This window comes from Episyrphus balteatus, chromosome 1 (assembly GCF_945859705.1).
Source record: "Episyrphus balteatus chromosome 1, idEpiBalt1.1, whole genome shotgun sequence".
NCBI lineage: Eukaryota > Metazoa > Arthropoda > Insecta > Diptera > Syrphidae > Episyrphus > Episyrphus balteatus.
The window spans coordinates 99028077-99044891 of record NC_079134.1 but is presented as its reverse complement, the minus strand read 5'-3'; the positions used below and the strand labels follow the sequence as shown (position 1 = coordinate 99044891).

General features: G+C 34.8%; 1 protein-coding gene across 8 annotated transcripts in view; it reads left to right on the top strand.

Annotated features, from left to right (window-relative positions):
- Window positions 1–2123: 2123 nt before the first annotated feature.
- Window positions 2124–16815, top strand: part of LOC129906523 (uncharacterized) — a 75491-nt gene continuing 60799 nt past the window's right edge. For 6 of the 8 annotated variants that reach the window (XR_008770819.1, XR_008770818.1, XM_055982303.1 and 3 more), the window contains exons 1-2: window positions 2124–2441; window positions 13898–14467. Coding sequence is in view for 6 of the 8 variants with exons in the window: in XM_055982303.1 (XP_055838278.1) it covers window positions 2411–2441; window positions 13898–14467 (601 nt within the window). In the remaining 2 variants the exon portion in view is untranslated. Of the gene's footprint in view, window positions 2442–2515; window positions 2566–2591; window positions 2714–13897; window positions 14468–16815 lie in introns of those variants that run through there. The other 2 variants (XM_055982305.1, XM_055982306.1) reach the window with 2 other exon arrangements.

Sequence of the window (16815 nt, the reverse complement as noted above, 5' to 3'; positions counted from 1 at the left end):
GTGGCACGAATTTAGCAAAACGCAGTAGTAATACTACAATAAATTGCAGTACTTCGACATCCCTGGCAGGTGAATAGAAATAATCGCTAAATTATACTTGTTATGTTGCACTCAAGCTCAGGGTTTTCCAACATCGAACTCAATCTGCATCAATCGAACATTAATACCAATTTCTACCTCATTGCTTATTTCATTAATGCCACCTTTTCGATGCCATATTTATGTATCTTATTCCCCTCGTAATCGATGTTCGAGACGAACGAAAGTTATTGTTGTATTGCTAATCATTTTGTTCTTCGCAAGAAATCGTAATTATTGAAATAATTAGAAAATATAAGCCTAGTTTGCTCGTTTATATTCGTGTCTTTCTACTTAAAGCAAAAAAGCACAAGCACAACTTGAAAAAAAAACTAACATCAGAAATATTATTGTGAGTGTAATTTAAATCTAGTTATTGTCAAGTGGTTCAAAATAATAAAATACCTAAACATAAAGTGGGGTTTTTGTATTTTTTTATGGAATGTGTGGTACGTGATTCTACCACCACCTGTTGCACATAGTTAACGCGCATCTTTTGCTGGCATTGGCTTTAACAACATTCCGCAGTTCGGCATGTGTTGGACGTAAATTAGTTCAATAAACCGTCTACAGAGTTTGTTTATAAAACTTATCTAGAACAAGTTAAAGTTACAGAAAAAGACTCACGTTTAAGTGTCTATTTATTCAATAAAAAAAATTTAAATGTAATAAACTTTATTCGGCCTTTTTTATAACGGGAAAATGATAGAACATTTTATTTTATCATTATTTATTGCTTTATTCCATCTATGTATCTAACCATTATTAATACTTAATATAAATTATAAGCTACCAGTTTATAGTTCGGATTTACTCGTATCTTGTTTTGCATTTATAGCGCGCAGTCGCCATGGATTATACATACCTTCTCGACTTGATTTCGTCTAGTAAATTGATTTCTTGGCGTTAATTTTGCAGAATTATATTTGTATAAAAGATATATGATAAGTTTCTGTGTGTGCATCAATTCGTTCAAATACAGTCTTGCAACACATTGCATGTGAATATGTGTACCTATCATTTACAAAAAAAATAAATTGCACGACTGGGGTCGCACGTACTTGCTCTTATGCTTAAAGTAACTATAATGTTAAAGCTTTTTATTCAAGAAATTTAAAATTCGATATTTTGAAGAAATTTCATAAGTAGTATAAAAAAATTAAATCTGTTTTTATAATTAATAAAACTCCGTTTTAAAATATCTTAAAAAAAAAAACAAATATGCCATTTTATTTCTCGTATAAAAAGGTATTTTTAGAAAAAAAATTTTGAAAATTGTAGGAGCCGTTTTTTAAAAAAATAATTTTTTATATATAAAATTTTTTTAACATTTTTCAAAAAAAAAGTTGGTATGCCATTTTGAAGAAATAATTAATTTACACATAAAAACTAAATTTCAAAATTTTTCATTGATCCGTTTTCAAAAAATTGATTTTTCAAAAAAAAATTTTGAAATATTTTTTAAAAAACCAAAAATGCGTTTTTTGAAAATTTTCTAAAATATTAATATTATCTTTACTTACACACTTTTGTATAAAAATTTTGATTTAAATCGGGTTAATTTTGTACGAGATATTCAGAAACGAAAAAAACCGTTCTACGACAGGTACCGTTAATAACGGTACAAAAAATATTTTTTTATTTGAAAAGTTGGCCCTTATGTGTAGTATTACACACAAAAATTTTAATCAAAATCGTTAGAGCCGTTTTTGAAAAAAATTAACTTTTCTATTTCCGTTATATGGCAGGTACCGTTAGTTTTGGTCATAAAAAAAAAATTTCAATTTCCCCTCTAGGGAATCACCAAAAACTGCTAACTACCAAGTTTGAAGAAAATCACTTCACTCGTTTAGGCTGCAGCTCCAGATAGAGACAGACGGACAGACAGACAGACAGACAGACAGACAGACAGACAGACAGAATTGCCGGACCCACTTTTTTGGCATTCTCCATCATCGTAATGTCATGTAAAATTGTTATCTCGAGTTCGATTTTTTGTACGAATCCTAAACTTGCCCTATAGTACCTATATCGCAAGTAAAAATCAAATCTGATATCTTGGTGGTGCATTCCATCAAATGCAATTTGCCTGAGTAACGCATAAATAATGACAGCCGCAGAGCAAATAGTGTTTTTTTTTTAAATAAGTGACCGAAATGAAAAAAAGTTACCATAGGTAAACAATGCGTGAAGACTTATTATTCGTTAATACTTGAATTATTTGTTTATTCACTATTGTGTATGCGCAACAAAGCAACGAATTATTTATATTCGTCATATCAAACGTTTGTTTGCATTTATATTACCTATGCATTGGTTTGACATTTTATAAATGCTGAGGAGACTGGACCATATATTTAAAGGTACGTATGTAAAGTTTTACGGAATAGTGATGTGATAAAAGCTGAAATTCGTTTCACATTTTTTCCCAAATATAGATTTTTTTGTAGGTACTTAGAACTGGAAACGAAAAAGCAAAACAATCAGGTCAGCAACTTAAACTCAAAACACTATACTACCATAGTTACGCATGATAGACTAGAATGATCGGAGGTTTCATTAAAAAAAATTCATGTCAGGACTAGGTGTCTGAAAATAGACTGCAACTGGTTCTGAGTAACACACTAACATGAAGGTACTAGGAGTCCGATATTTTTGATGTTTGCTTTCTGCCTTATATGCTAGCTGCTTTGACGCACGAAACAATCTTCTTCTTTCCCATATTAATAGTGAAAGTTTTGCCAATTGAATTTTTTTATGAAAGGAGTATAATAGACCCAATTTTTGTTTTTGAAGCTGAACAATATACTCGGCGTATTTTATAAAAAACTACTCACTATCAGTGCTTTTGAAAATTTAAAATCGTTTTTACAATATTGCTCTTACTTGAGCTTTAATTTAATAATTGAAAAATATAAAACTAAACTTTTTGCGAAAAACAAGATTAAATAAAAAATGGGTGTTGTAAGTGCGGTTACTTCGTATAGAATAATTTTATTATCGTTTTCTTCTTCTTTCTTTAAGATTTTAAAATTAAATATGCCCGGATGGGCGGGATATTTGAATTTTATACCTATTAATGAGATTCAATTTGAATGAAGTTAATTCACAATAGTAGCATTTTTAAACAAATAGGTACAGTATTTTTAAATTCAAAGTTTAATTCAAAAGTTTATATAATACCTACTATTTTAATTTCATTTAATTCATTTTTCAATGGAAACACTTTGAAAGGCTGTAGGCTTCAAATATCAGAAAAAAGAAAACAGAAAACTTAAATAATGAAAATAAATTCAAAATTTTTGTTTACAGATGTTTTATGGACTTTATGAATAATATTCAATTAAATAGAATTTTTATGACCTGTAGTCCAAAATGCGTTTCGCCCAGGTACAACTACAACAGTTGGGCTCAGCAGTCGATGGTCGATGATTACCGACACTTATAAAAATTACAGCATAAAAATACTGTGAATTTTAATGTTTCTAGGGGAATTTGATTAAATTCGTGCACATAAAAAATATATTGCCGATGGTCTTGCTTGCCCGTACCTAAGTCAGCTATTACATGAAGCCTCAAGAGGCGCGCCTCTTTTCAAACGTAATGAGTGCAAATGAGAAAAAAGATGAAGCAAAAAATTAACTGACCGGAGAGTCGTGGGTCGGAATTCTGAGACACTTTTTTGACGTTTCCTTTTCCACTTTTTCTTTTTTCAACATTTCCTTTCATTTCTTTTTGCCTCTTGCTGCAATACAACAACAAATTTTAAATCAAAAGAGAAATGCCAAATTTGAGTCCTGAACTCAAGAGGCATCGTGTAATAGTACGCGCCTCACAGAATGATTATCAAAAGAAAATTCGAAAAAAGAGTCAAGCCTCTTGAGGCTTCGTGTAATAGCTGACTAACAAAAACTAAAATCCAAGTAGGCGACCGAAAGGTGAATTGCGCGAGTGCGAAAACAACAACAAATTTCAAATCAAAAGAGAAATGTCAAATTTGAGTCCTGTACTCAAGAGGCATGTTGTAATAGTACGCGCCTCACAGAATGATTATCAAAAGAAAATTTAGAAAAAAGAGTCAAGCCTCTTCAGGCTTCGTGAAATAAATGACTAACAAAAACTAAAATCCAAGATGGCGACCGAAAGGTGAATTCCGCGAGTGCGAAAAATCAGATTAATGATATTCAGCCAATGCTCTATCGAGTGAGCAAACAAATTTGGGGGTGGTACAAACTGCTGGGTCAAATTATAAATGCACTGGACTAAAAATAATGAATAGTTATTTTTGAATAATTAATTTTTGTTAACATATGTTTGGTGGACTTTATGGTCAAAACAGAAGTGCAGTTTTTTCACTGAAGCAAAATAAAATAACACGGGCTCTTATGGGAGAAAAATCTGCATGCAGCGCAGAGCTGCATCATGTCTCTATTTCTAAATTCCATGCCAAGTTTCAACAAAAATACAAAATAATTGCTATTTGGCATTACTGATATTGGCAATTGACACAATCTTTCATTCGAAAATTCAAATAACGTTCGTTTTGAACTAATTAAATTCATAAAAAAACAATAACCATCTTGTTTTGTTTTTTAAATTCAATTATTTCTTCCATTTTAACCGCTTATAATCCATTTTTATCGTTTTCTTACAAAAAAAAATTATAAAAAATATCAAGGTTATCTATTTTTTTTTTTGACAGAAATAGGCATCAAAAATTTAAAAAGGGATGCACATGAAGTTTGGGTGCAGCGCTGCATGACCAAAATTTAAGGCTTCAAATATCTTCATCAGGAAGGGGGGGCCAGTTTGACTATTGGGCGTCTTAGCACGCCGCACATAGGAGTATTCTGGTCGAAAAGCTGGACAAAAGTCGATTTTCTAGAAATCAAAATTTTGAATTACCTAAAGTTTTTATAAAGCGGATGCTAAATATACATGGGATCATATGATGCACTTCTTTTTTTTGTGGTAAAGAGTTTGGTGTGTCAAAACAAGTTCAAAGTCAGCTGTTTATTTTCTGGAATTTTTTCGTAATTTTTGGTGATTTTATGAGTATTGTTCTCGGCAAAATCCGTGTATCAAACCCTCCTAGTGGGTGCCGGGCGGTAATGATCACCACAGTTTTATCTTGTACGTTTTTGGCAAGATGGTGATCAGCTAAGGTCAGGTTGCATAGCTGTATTGTTCTTAACTCCTCAATAGTTAAATAATCAGAAATGCAATTTTACCATCGATACAAGGTTCCTAATTTTCAGTGGTGGGGTGAGCGTGCACATAATCCGTGCCGAAGAAATGGAAGGCTGGGGGATAAACCAGTCGTGAACGAGCTCTTTCGGATGCCTTGGCAGGATCCGTCATAATTTTTGCCTTGCCCCGGTAATCGGCTCTGCCGGGGTTGACCTTTTCTTTCCGACCTACTCGTGGGACCTTAATTTATTTTCAAATCTTTTTAAAATGGACGAAGACAAGACAGACGTAACAACATCCGAATTGGAGGATGAACTCTTGGCATCGAGCCAAGAGACCATTGTGGATAGCTCGGAGACTGCTAGAAGTGCTAGCGCTCCTAAGCAACCTCCACACCCCGGAAGCACAGCTAGTACAAGTAGTACCTCTGTGCCTCGACCATATAAAGCCCAAACAAATCCGTCGGGTAGCAGTGCTACCGACAAAAACCTCAAAACAGCGAGTTTGCATCGTAGAGTGGACTTCAAGAGGGCTACCTTCTTTCTTAGCAAGATTGCTAAAAATAAGGAAGCTGGAACTCCACACGAAAAAGATGCCGCTGATAAAATCAGGTACGAAAAAATTGTTGAAGAGTACAACAATCTTTTTGTTCATCCCGAAAAGACCGCCAAGAGAAATAGATCTCTTGAGGAGGGTAACCCTCCTCAAAAGAAAGCTAAAACCGGCGGCACCAAAAAGAAAGGGCCACCTCAGGGAGCGGCGCAATCGCGCACTTTAAGTGAGATCGTCAGGGACGATCTTCAAGTGGCGATTGTAGATGAGCTCTCCACTGACAACAAAGGTCTGATGTCAGTGTGGAACTCCATCGAGGCCAAACTCTCTGAGATGGTCTTCCTCTACACCCTATCGGCAAATGAGGGTCCCTACCCTAGTTTCGACTCTGGTGAGATGCTCAGGGGATACAGGGTAATTAAGTGCGAGGATGGGTTTTCTAGGGATTTCCTTAGTAAAAGTGTTGATGAGATCAGCACTAAATGGGATGGTTTGAAGCTCAAGCTTATCCCAGCTAAGGAGATTCCTAAACAACCACTGGCTCGCATTTGGCTGCCCCTCATGAGTATCAAGCCAAGTGGAACGGAGCTGATCCGCAGTCTTCAGAGGTTAAACCCGCTGATTCCGATGCATGACTGGGCAGTCATTAAGACTGAAGAGCCGCAAAAGAACAGCGCGTCTTACCTTCTGAGGATCTGCGAGGTTAGTCGTGGGGCTCTCGAAAAAGCCGACTTTAAACTCCGCTTTGGCATTAGGAATGCCAAAATAAAGATTCTGCAAAGTCAGGAAGCGGACCCTAACCTAGTTGAGGATATCGTCGAGGATGACGATACCCCCAAAGAGGCAGGGTTCTCCGGCGAGAGGCTGGTAATTGACGATGCAGAATCCGATATAAATTAAAAACATGCTGCACGTCGTTCAGGTTAATCTGAAGCACTCTAAATGTGCTTCAGATAACCTGAGAGTTTTTCTAAGGGAGGAAAACTTTGATGTGGGCATCATACAAGAGCCCTGGATTAATGGCCTCCGAGTGAGAGGTCTCCAAGACAGCCAATATGACCTTTTTTACAAGCCCGTCAGTTCGAGCCAAGGTAAGCCAAGAACATGTATTTTAGCTAAAAAACACTTAAAAGCTTTTTTGTGTCCCAATCTTAGCACCTCTGATTTGACCGTTGTCAAATTAGAGGGTTCAAATACTGATGGACTACTTTTGGCATCTGCGTACATGGCACATGACCAGCAGTCACCGCCGGAGGAAGTACGTAGGCTGACAACTCAAGCCAGTACAATGAAGACAAGCCTACTCATCGGGTGTGACGCAAATGCACGTCATACTCTTTGGGGTAGTTCTGAGATCAATGAACGAGGTGAGTCTTTATTTGATTATATCATTGAAAATAACCTAACTCTTTGCAATAGAGGTACTACTCCAACATTCACGTTTCCTAGTTCAAGGAACTATGAAGGATGGGAGGATGTACTAGACATCACTATTACAAATAGCAACTTCAATTTGCAGGTTGAAAATTGGAGAGTATCCCCTTTAAAATCCTTTTCAGACCATAGTTGGATTCTGTTCCAACTTAAGTTTGAAACCAAAATCCCACCCCCTTATAGAAATCCCAAAAGAACTGACTGGAAGAATTTCGGTCAAGTTTTTAGTGCAAAGTTACGCAATATACCCAATATAAATACAGATTCGGTGGATGAGCTCGAATCAAAGGTAATGACCTTTGAACGAGCAATGATCACTGCCTTTAAAGTCTCTTGTCCGGTGAGACATAGTAGCAAAATATTTCCCCCTTGGTGGAACGAAGACCTGTCTAATCTGAGGAAAATGACTAGAACAATCTTCAACATCTGCCATAAACACAAATTCTATGAACCCTATAAAGATTGCTTAAGAGTCTACAAGCGTAGCATAGCATCAGCCAAAAAGGAAAGCTGGGAGGAATACTGTCACTCCATAGAAGATATTAAGGATTCTGCCAGGCTTAGCAAGGTTTTATCGAGGGAACACTCAAATCCCTCGTTTCTTAAAAAGTCTGACGGATCCTGGACAATATCTCCAGCTGAATCCTTAGAATTATTAATGACTACTCATTTTCCGGGGTGCGTTGATAGCACCTCTGAAGTGAACATAAATCCCACTTTGCTATCAGTTACGACTGAGCAAGTAAACCTCCTGATAACAAAAGAAAATATAGCTTGGGCTATTAACACTTTCTCTCCGTACAAATCCCCAGGCCCTGATGGTATTCTGCCCATTATGCTGCAAAATCAGCAAGAGATAGCAGTTCCATGGCTTGAAAAAATCTTTAAAGGCTGCCTTCTTCTTAATCATGTGCCCAAGTCTTGGAGACAAGTTAGCGTGGTTTTCATACCCAAAGTGGGCAAAAGAGGACATGAATCCGCGAAGGATTTCCGGCCAATAAGTTTAACATCTTTCTTACTTAAATCCTTAGAACGAATCTTAGAAACTCATATTAGAGACATTTTTAAAAGATGTCCTCTAGCCAGTTCGCAGCACGCTTATATGAGGGGCAAATCTACGGAAACAGCCCTCCATGAAGTCGTTCGAACAATTGAGAACTCGTTACACTTTAAAGAATATACCCTAGCTACCTTCTTGGATGTAGAGGGAGCTTTTAACAATGTCCTAACCGAATCTATTCTCGAAGCCCTAGTGACTTTTGAAGTAGAAGACTATATCAGAAGTTGGATTATTTCAATGCTAAAAGAGAGAAGAATTCAAGCAAGCTTAGGAAATTCTAACTGTTTTAAATGCGTTAATAGGGGTACGCCTCAGGGTGGCGTTCTTTCCCCACTGTTATGGCTCCTTGTCATGAACAATATCCTCGTGAAGCTTGAGAGAAGTGGAGTGAAGGCAGTGGCATATGCGGATGATCTGGTTGTACTTGTATCAGGAAAGTTTTTACCTGTGATCAGTGAAATGACTGACACGGCTTTGAGAAAAGTTAGCAACTGGGCTACAAGCTGTGGCCTAGGAGTTAATCAAAGTAAAACGGAACTGATGCTTTTTACAACTAAAACCAAAATCCCTGTCTTCCCTCTACCTCAGCTCAACGGCCAAATCTTATCACTTTCTTCTAGCGCCAAATATTTAGGTGTAATTTTGGACACTAAACTGAGCTGGAAGCTTAATATAGAAGAGCGGGTTAGAAAAGCGAGCATTGCTTTCTATGCCTGCAGTAAAACCTTTGGGAAAAAATGGGGTCTTAAATCAAAAATGATTCTATGGACTTACACAGCGGTTGTACGACCCATTCTTACCTACGGCGCCATTGTTTGGTGGCCTGCACTCAGTAAAGCTTATAACATCAACAAACTTAAGAAAATCCAGAGAACAGCAAGCGTAGGGACGACTGGAGCCCTCCGGTCGTGCCCCACGGAGGCTCTAAACGTTCTCTTGCACCTCTTACCCATAGACCTTCATATCAAATACCAGGTCTCTTGTAGCGTTTTAAGGCTAAAAGAAACAGGTAGTTGGAAGGCAAAATCTTTTGGTCACAGTGACACAACAAATTTAATACCATCGGATATGCTTCTGACACCCACGGACTACTGCACCCCTATTTTGAATACTGTAATGAATTGCAAGGTCAGCTTCCCGTCGAGATCAGACTGGGAAGAGGGCATTGTGACGAGAGGCTTCGACACCTGCATTTTCACTGATGGCTCAAAAATGGACTGTGGGGTCGGTTCGGGTGTCTACTATGAATCCCTCAATATCTCAAAATCCTTTCGACTACCAAACTTTGCAAGTGTATTCCAAGCGGAATTGCTGGCAATTAAAGAAGCTTGCAAATTACTTAGAGTATATCCAAATCAAAACCAAAATATAGCTATACTAACAGATAGTCAGGCAGCTATAAAAGCAATTGCTTCGGTCACGACATCCTCCAAATTGGTTCAGCAGTGCAGAGAGGAACTCTCATTGCTGAGTGAAAGCCTCACAATCACTCTCATCTGGATCCCAGGTCACAGTGGTTTTGAAGGCAATGAAAAGGCGGATGAACTGGCCAGGCAAGGATCAGCCCTTCATGAGTCACTAGCAGAAATAGTCAACATTCCCATAGGAGTCATGAAGGGCGATATCTTCTTAAAATACCTAACAAAAGCTAACAATAGGTGGCACAACTTGACTAGCTGCGTCATATCCAGAAAAATCTGGCCCACCTATAATAAATCGAAAACATATGACCTAATCTCTAGACCCAGAAAAGATATTAGCAGAATCGTTGCGGTGTGTACAGGACATTGGCCGATAGGGGAACATGCAGCAAAGTTGGGTATACCGCACAATACCTACTGTCGCAGCTGCTTGGACCAGCAAGAAAAAGAAACGGTCTACCATTTCCTATGTCAATGTCCCGCCCTTGCTAGGAATAGAGCACTCTCTCTGGGGAGCGAATTCTTTAATGTCATAGATAACATCTCAGAATCAAAGATCAAAGACTTGATCTCGTTCCTAAATGCAACAAAGTGGATTTAGGACTGCCTAACACTTGTTTTTCCCTTTTTTAAAAAACCAATTAAAAAATGTATTTCAAATAAATCCAATTATCACTCACAGGTTTCATAAGTTTTGGTATCAAAACGGCGCATCCTGCGCTAATTGGGTCAATCAAACATGGTTTGCCTTGACCGCCATCTCTACCTACCTACCTACCTATGAGTATTGTTAGGAAATTGATTGTGAGCAAGTGTGCTTTTAAATATTAAATTTTCATATGAAAAATACAATTGCAGGTATTGAAAATAATTAAAGAGTAGTTATAGAAATATTAAATTTTTTTTGTTTGAGTAAATGACAGTGGGAAAAGAGTCTGCCGCATATAGATATTTTTATTGCTTTTTTTTTTAAGTCTAAGTGTTTTGTTATAGTATTCCCTCCTATTCTGCTTCGATACATAGATTTATGATAACTTTGACTATTCTTTAAATTTAATATCAAAAAATTGGGTGCGATTTTTTGCGATTAACAAAATAATTTGCGAGTGAAATTTTTACTTTTAGTAAAATCACTCACAATAAATTTTATTTATTGAATTTAATGCATTTGGATTCACTAAGCCTAAAAATCACAATGGTTCCATTCTAGAAGCTCTAATATTTTAGATATTTTATTTTTTCACATTTTGAGTGTATGAAATTTCATACTATTTTTTTCAGTTTTTCTTATCACAAGCGTTTTTAAAGTTTTGCTGAAAAAAATTATTTCCTTGCATAAATAATAATTTCTAGCAAAAATAATTAGTTTTACTTCAAAAAATAATTTTGTCCAGGTTTTTGATCGAAATACTCCTATGTGCGCCGTTTGCGGGTTTGACGTCATATATATATATATCGTTCCATATAAAGCACCTAGTCCCAGTGTCTATTTTATTGGTAGGGGTGCCAATAATACGTGTATTGAGACATAAATCTTGCCACTGCCAATAATTGTACCTACTTTAATACTGCCAATAATTATACCCTGTATCCGTTATAAGTTTCAGTTTGAAGAATTTGAAAAAAGAGCTCAAAAAGATTGATAGATTTGCTAATCGGTACAGACGATTTTTTACGTGATTTCCAAGATCCGTTTTTTATATTTTATTTTAATGTCTCCTTTTCAACGGATATCTCCAATATAAAGTTTTCGAGAAAAATGCAATTTTCTCAAAAACGGATAAAAAAAAACATGTAATGCTGCAAAAAAGGCCGCACATTTTGAATTAGAGAAAAATATTTTTTTGGATCGTTATTAACGGTACCTACTTGCCATCCCCACAAACAATTTTGGTTTTATAAAGCTTTACAGATGCAATTGTTGCTTCTGTAAAGCATTATAGAAGCAAAATTGTAAGTAGGGATAGAACCGATTTCTTAATGTAAACGACACAATCGATTTTATTGAAGATTTTGACATAAAAAGGTTTATTTTATACTGATATTAAAATTAAGAAAACTTTTAAGAAAATTATTTTTGGATTTTTAAAACAATTTTTTTTTTTTTTGAAAAACAAACAATAAACAATTTCCAATAAAAAACATGTAGTGAAAGTCGAGTTTGCAACCGGTGATTTTTCAAAGGAAAAAAATGAATCTAGTGGGCCCTGAGGGCTGAATCTCTATTGTTATGACCAGGGATAGGATGTTGTGGAATTTGCCTTTTTTTCTTGCTTAATCGTACGACATTATAGATTAAAAACAAACACGTTTTACGTCCCCCTCGTGGCAAATATATGTATTTTATTTTGCCTTTTTTTTGCCTTTTTTTTGCCTTTTCTTTCGTTATTGCCTTTTTTTGCCTTTTCTCTTGTTATTGCCTTTTTGTTGCCTTTTCCTATGTTTTTTATCTTTTTAGCGTCTTTAAAGTAATGCCTACACACAAAACACTCAAATATACAAACAAATAGGAAACCTACTCAATACATTACAAACTCAATATATCTATATTAAAGATTCACTAATTACCCCGTCATTATATTTGGAAATGCAAAATGAACCGAGAAAGCTCCAACAATTAAAAATTTTTTTTTAATCAAGAAAATACGATTGGAGAAGTTCTCCACATTTTGGACAAAATCAAGAGAGATTTGGAAGCCGGGAAAGGGGCAGTCGCAAAAAATGTTGTTGAGAAATGAGAAGTACAAATCAGTTTTTTTGGCAAACAAGTTACTCGAGAGAGTTAAACAAATAAATTGAGAAATTAATGGGGACACAAATCTAGAACTCCCGCCAAATTTAGCAGTGGGTGATGTCGAGTGCTTTTATTTGGCTCCATGCGTCTCTACAGATGTAGAGACATCTTTTACCTCCTTTAAAGCACTCTTTAGAGAAAAACTCATGTTTGTTAGAAATTACTACAATTAATTTTTATATTTCATTCTTTCTCTCAATAAATGCCTTTTTATGCCTTTTTCGGAGTTTTATTTTGCCTTTTTCTAAGTTTTTAGGTCCACAAGATCCTATCCCTGGTTATGACCTTCGTAAAGAGAAACATTATTTTAAGGTGTCTAGATAATTGTGAAAGCAGTGTTATTAAGTGAAAAACTATTTCCTTTTACAAAACTTTCGATCTGCAATTTCTAACACAGTTTTGTTTTTACTATTGTAGGCGAGTTTCTTTTCGTGGTTTGTATAGTGGTAATTTTTGCGAAGTTTTGTTCTTCTCAAATGTTTCCCACTTCTGACAACCCGTTTTGCCGTCGTTAAACTGCATTTTATCCCAGTTCCGAGAAGACAATTTCTTTTCTCCTTTTAAGCATAAAGATGTTCTTTCGTTACATATATAAAAGAGATGTGCCATTGCATGAAATACCAAGACAGGCTAAAAGTAAGATGAACTAAAATGTGAACCTATTCTACAGTGGAAAAAAAGATATTTTTCTTGTTTTTTGAAAATACTATTGTCTTATTTTTTGGAAAATTGAATTAGGGTTTGGTTGTTTGGATACCAATAAAATTTTGTCCGCATATTTGTTTTCATTTGTTTTCATTTTGAAAATATATATTTTCCGTATAGGTGTAGAAAAACTTTATTTGATTGTTTGGTTGTTATACAAAAACTAAAATTTTTTGGTAGATGGTCTGCCCGACAAAAATGTTTTGAGCATAAATATGTGAGAGAAATTTTCGTTCCTTCGGGCCCCCCTGAGAATAGGAGCCCTGGGCACGGGCCCCGTGTGCCCTTATGGTAAAGACGGCATTGCTCGTGGTAATAATTTTTTTCGGAAAGAAAATTTTTTAATTGTAAAACGAATAACAAAAGATTTGAAATATTTGTTTAACTTCAAGGATATTCTGGTAAAAGTTTTTTTTATAAGTAGATTTAATCATTTGTTTGTACGAAAAAAAATTCACTCTAGATATGATTTGGGATAATAACCTAAAGCCCAATTAAGATTGGGACATCGAGTCCAAAACCTGAAATTAAGCTCTTCTAAGACTCTTCTTTCGGATTTGAAAAAAAAACACTTTTCTTTTATTTTGTTCCTCGAAAAAGTCTTTTTTTACAAATAGGTACCAATATATTTTTTTAAACTGCACTTTTTTATATTTTTTACAGATATTTTCGCTTTAATAAATAACGAATCACAAGCGGTTGAGAGGAAGTTTGATAATTATTTCCGGAACCAAAAGATGCGACTTTTCAAGAGCCGAAATTCTATTGACTCAATTAATATACCAGCTAAAGCAAGGGCAAATTCATCTCCATGTGTGAAAAGTTTTAAATTGTCATCGGTCGGTTTTATATCTTCATCTCTGCCAGATTTACATGAATCACCCGTGATGATCTTGAGCTGCACAAATCTGGGACTAAATCAGAATTCCAGCGTACAATCAATCACACAATCAACAGCAGTGTCAGCAATACCACCTTTAACCCACTTTGAGATTGGCAACAGCGTCGGCAGTAAGAAAATATCAATGAACGAGGTGAATGGAAAAACCACAGCACACCTGCAGCAATTGTTTGGAAAAAACAACAATATACAGCAACAACAACACAATTCACTTGGTGGCTTTTACAACAAGTTCGGTTCTGCCAGCAACATTCGGTCATCGTCCACAACTGGTTTATTAGAAAAGGACAACAGCAATGAGAAGAGAACTTCACAGCTAATTGGACAAAATGGTGAGCAAATATTACAAACAATTGTAGGTTTAATGAATGAATTATGGAACTTGCAGACAAATTGCCCCAGTATGATTGTGTAGCGTTTTTGATAAAAAAAAAAAACACTACGTACAATCAGAAAATAATAACAGAATAATCTTAATGGTTCACTAGAATAAGGGCAGGCTCTTATATCTTGTAAAAACGGTGAAAAAGCGTGGACAAAATTACATAGCTTTAGTATAGAAAAGTGCAACTTTGTAATAATTTGTGTATTTTAACAAAATCTGCGCTAAGAGCTACCATTAGGTACCACAGAAAATGCAAAAATAGAAGCTTACATTAAAAATGCACTTCTACTATGCACAGTCGTGAATGGTGTCGGTAAATACGCTATGTATGAGAATATTTTGAAATTAACTTACTTAAACTAGTGATTTAATGTAAAAGTAAAGCATGAGGCACCTAGACAAAAAGCCAAGAGAAAAATAATTCAAAAATTCCCTACTAACAATTTTGCTTTTGCTTTACAGAAGCAACAATTGCATCTGTAAAGCTTTATAGAACCAAAATTGTTTGACGGGTTAGCTGCACGTTCCGTAAACGTTGGCTCTAAAATTAAACGAAAAGTGGTGTTTATTTGATGTTAGTGTGATGGTTTGTACCTTCACTGAAGTTAAAAATATCTACAATATTTAAAAAGCTTCAAAATGCAGAATAAGACCACTATTATTGTCAAATAAGGCAAAATGAAAAGATCATTATTTACGGTTGCATTTGAAGAAAACAAAATGGGGTGGTGTGTGGTTTTTGGATGGAAAACAAACCATCTAAATGTTCCAGAACGATATTAGTCCTATTTCTTAGATTTAGAAAGGAGGTACATTTTTTGCATCACCAACAAATGTCGCTAAAAAGTGTAATAGGAAACAATACTTTTTTATAATATGTAAGAATTAACTTTTAGTTACATGGTTTGAAAATAATTGCAAATTTTGACAAACAAATAACAGTGGAAGCTTTCGTTGTGGTTAACACTATGGGTAAACAAACGTCGCGTCATGAGCATTCCATAAGGTAAATGCCAAAAATCACATCGCAATAGAAATAAAACTGATGCGTATTGGATCAAGACGAAAGTTCCCTGGACTAGCCTTCATATTCATCGAATGTAAATGTTATGGAAAACTATAATTTTTTAATTTTTAAGATGTTACCAAGCATTTTATGTAATTTCTCCACTTTAGTTCGTGATTGTGCACTGTGAAAATGCATTTCCAGTGCAAACTTCGATTTTCTTCCTTTTCGTGGTTAATAATAAAAGCTCTTGGTCCATATTTGGTTAAAATGCACAAATAATATCAACACTTCACTTTTCTAAACTAAAACCAGTTTGATCCACCGTTTTTCATCAGTTTTACTGGAACCACTGTGTTTTGTGAAAAGTTGCAAAAAAACGCTTATTGAAGCCACACGGTTTCTGTTTTGTATTTTTGTTTTTGCAATATTGTTTGTTATAAATTGCTTTTTAAAATGCCAAAACCTAGAATATGGTAAGTTACCTTACCAAAGCTCCAATTGTTTTTTTCTTTTCTAAAATAAGTGCCTTTAAAAATAAAGGCCCTTTATTCAAGTGAATCGCAGTGTACATTTTCAAATTATGGTCTTCAACGCAAAATCATTCCGAAAAACAGTTAAATCAAATTGGTTTTAACTGGGTTCAAGATTCACACAGTTTAGAACGATTATTAACTTCAATAATTTCAACAGATTTTTTTTTAAACAAAAGCTCTGATTGTTTTAATTAAAAATTAAATATAGAAAAATTAATTTTTTGGATTAAAAAAATATATATATATCAAGTTTTCGAAAACTGGACATTATTCACTAGTTTAAAAAATACAAATGTAAAATTTTCAAATGTCAAAAATAAATCCAAATTCAAAAAAGTTATCCCGATTTTAACTATGAAAGTAGTTAAAAAATAGTTAAAAATGACTATTTTTTCTCTGTGTGATAGTGAATATTTTGGAGTTGGATTTATTTTGAACATTTCAATTTCTTTACATCCAGATGTATTTTTTAAACAAGTGAATAATATGCCGTTAGTTTAGGGCCGTGAATGAATTTGGTTAAATATTTAGCCGAGGATATGATTTTGACATTTGTATCGATGTCTGTTGAATAAAGAATTTATCTTGGGCTTTATTTAGCTGTGAGAATTGGGTTACATTTTTGAAGTGGTTTAATATTTTCTTAGTTGCAAAACAAAAGAATAAATGGTGTTTAAAACATTTTTTTAGTATTTACAATTAACAAACTTCCACCAAGCGTTGACCTGTAAATTTTATTTTTGCGTTTACATT